This window comes from Montipora foliosa, chromosome 11 (genome assembly GCF_036669935.1).
Source record: "Montipora foliosa isolate CH-2021 chromosome 11, ASM3666993v2, whole genome shotgun sequence".
NCBI classification, from domain to species: Eukaryota; Metazoa; Cnidaria; class Anthozoa; order Scleractinia; family Acroporidae; genus Montipora; species Montipora foliosa.
The window spans coordinates 49495357-49497856 of NC_090879.1; the positions used below are offsets into that span (position 1 = coordinate 49495357).

At 38.1% G+C, this 2500-nt stretch overlaps 1 protein-coding gene across 1 annotated transcript in view; it reads left to right on the forward strand.

Annotated features, from left to right (window-relative positions):
- The window catches only part of LOC137975629 (GATOR1 complex protein DEPDC5-like), a 41744-nt gene that overhangs the window by 23302 nt on the left and 15942 nt on the right, over nucleotides 1–2500 (forward strand). Inside the window, exons 13-14 of the mRNA XM_068822762.1 lie at nucleotides 1196–1381; nucleotides 1888–2105. Coding sequence (XP_068678863.1) covers nucleotides 1196–1381; nucleotides 1888–2105 — 404 coding nt within the window. The remainder of the gene's footprint in view (nucleotides 1–1195; nucleotides 1382–1887; nucleotides 2106–2500) is intronic.

A 2500-nucleotide genomic window follows, 5' to 3' on the forward strand; every position in this document is an offset into this window, starting at 1 on the left:
AAGTCTTTTTTCGATAGGAGAAGATATTTATCGTCACAGTTAGTTTTGGACAAAGGTTAGGTAGACTTACTGCCCTAAAGTTATTGGCTCCCTCGCTACTTTGGGAAATCATCTTGTTCTGTCATCATGACATTAGTGCATATGAAAGATTTTCTTTAGTTACCCCATCGAAACATCGAGGTTTTCGAGATAAAAACAACCAAAAAATATTCCATACTGATTTTTATTCTTTTAAATATCGGAATTTTAAATTCTGTGGGGTACAAAACCGCTTGTAAGGAAACTGGGAATAGCAGGCCAGTGACGTCAATTTAGGAATGCAGGGAATGTTAGGAATGCATTATTGCAACCAAATACAACGCGTATCAGAAGCAGTTTCAGCAACTTCTCAATCTTAAAAAAAGGGAAAAATTCAGGCCCTGGCCTGGAAGAATTTCGTTCTAGTATTGACGTCACAGTTCTGCTATCCCCAGTCTCCTTACTAGCGCGGTTTTGTTCTCCCCGGAATTAAAAAGTCTGATTTTTAAAAGGCTGAAGGGCAGAGAATTTTTAGAATTAGAATTTTTTTGGCTGTTTTTATCGTAGAAAACCATGCTTCAAAAAATGTTGCTGGCTAAGGCTATTACACCCTGCGAGCAGAGTCTCTTTCGATTTTCCTAGATAAGTCGGGAAGAGGAAAGTAGACTCTGCCAGTCGGCTCGACTTTATTTTCGATTTGCCGCACATCCAAAGAAATGGATGAGTCAGTTCAGTTTCGACTTGTCAAACCTGTTTTTTTTTTATTTGTGCGCATGATCAATCGCCACGCGTCATCAATATTTTTTAAATTTACAACAGCGTGACAATTTTTAACTGTCTAAATTCGGCTGGCAGAGTCTACTTTCCTCTTCCTGAGTTATCTAGGAAGATTGAAAGAGACTCTGCTCGCAGGGTAAGGCTATTATCGACGTCATGGTAGTTTCTAGAGGTGTTTTGTTGAGACTAAGCTCCTTCACAAATCCTCCATGCGAAGACAAAGATCCATTAAAACTGTCAGACCTTCAGTCATGCTTAATCACTTTTAATTCTGTTTATTTAAAAGGGATCCTCTCCATATCACCTAGGAACATGAAACAAGGACAATTATATGTGCTAGTATGACACAACATTTTCACTTTTCACACCTTTCAATCACTTATTATATTTCTTTCCTTAGTCTCTGAATTATTGGAAGGCTCGTTTTCTGCTTCTGCCATTCTCGCAACGTAAGCTGTCACAGGGAGAAAAGAAGAATATGCCAGTGTCTCCTGAAGGAAATCTCATGGAAGGATTTCTTAAGTTTCTTGAAGTGATGAATCGTCTAAAACGATTTCAGTCACAGAAAACTCTACAAACTCCCAAGGTACTTTCAGTCTAGTGAACTTTTTCTGTATTCAAATTATCATGTGAAGATGTCTTTACTTCATTAGCTTTACTTCTGTAGCGATAGCTACAGCCGTTACAACCTCACAAAGTAATAATGTTATTGGTTTAATGAAAAAAATAAGTCATCGATATTGTAATTTTTAAGCATGCATCATTCTATCTTTCATTCAACATGGGAACTTCAAAAATGTTACATCTCTGGAGACTGGTTGCTAACCAACTATTTGGAAGTTACGTTTTCTTGGTATATCCATGGTCACTTTTCTTTTGTTGCGTCACACAACAGGGTAAATTGGAGAGGACATTGCATGCCAGCTATTTTGAAGTTACGTTTTGTTGGTATAGCCATGGTCACTTTTCTTTTGTTGCGTCACGCAACAGGGTAATGGGAGAGGACATTGCATGCCAACCAAATTTACGGCTACGTAAAGGACTCTAGCAACTAAACTAATTTTTTTTTTCACTCTGTATAACCACATTTAGGAAAGAAGACAGTCAGAGCCTTGTTATCCCTCTCGTCGCCATTGGAAACAGTTTGAAACAAAAGCTACGTCAGCTCTCCCCTCTGATTTAACAGTAATCAAGGAAAACAGTTCATTGCCGGGTACTCCACTGAGCGCCAGATCGCGGTCATCCTCTTCAGCAGGCCCAGAACCATCAAGTTTTGATTCATGTGCCAGCCCTTCTCGAGAACTAAGCAGGTAAGCTGAAACCTTTGCTTGAAGTGAGCTTTGGCATGATGGAGGAGTAAGTAACTAATTTGTGTTGTTATCAAAATTTTTTTGTTTGTTGGGTCAGTTCCTGACATTTTAGGACTAAACTGTGCTATAACCATGACCTATTTCTTGGATTGTAGCTTTTCATTAAGTCAAGGATTGATAACATAAACGTCATCGTAAAGCCATAAACTTCAACTTAAACAACAAGAAAGCAGCAACTATACGTATAGCACATGCTCTTGCACTGGAACAAAATCTTGAAGATTTAAATAACTCAAAGGCAATATAGTCAATTTACTTCTTCAGTCGTAAAACATGAATTCATAGTTCAAGATGATCAGCTTGGCCTAGGTGATTTGCTATTTTTAATAGTTAGT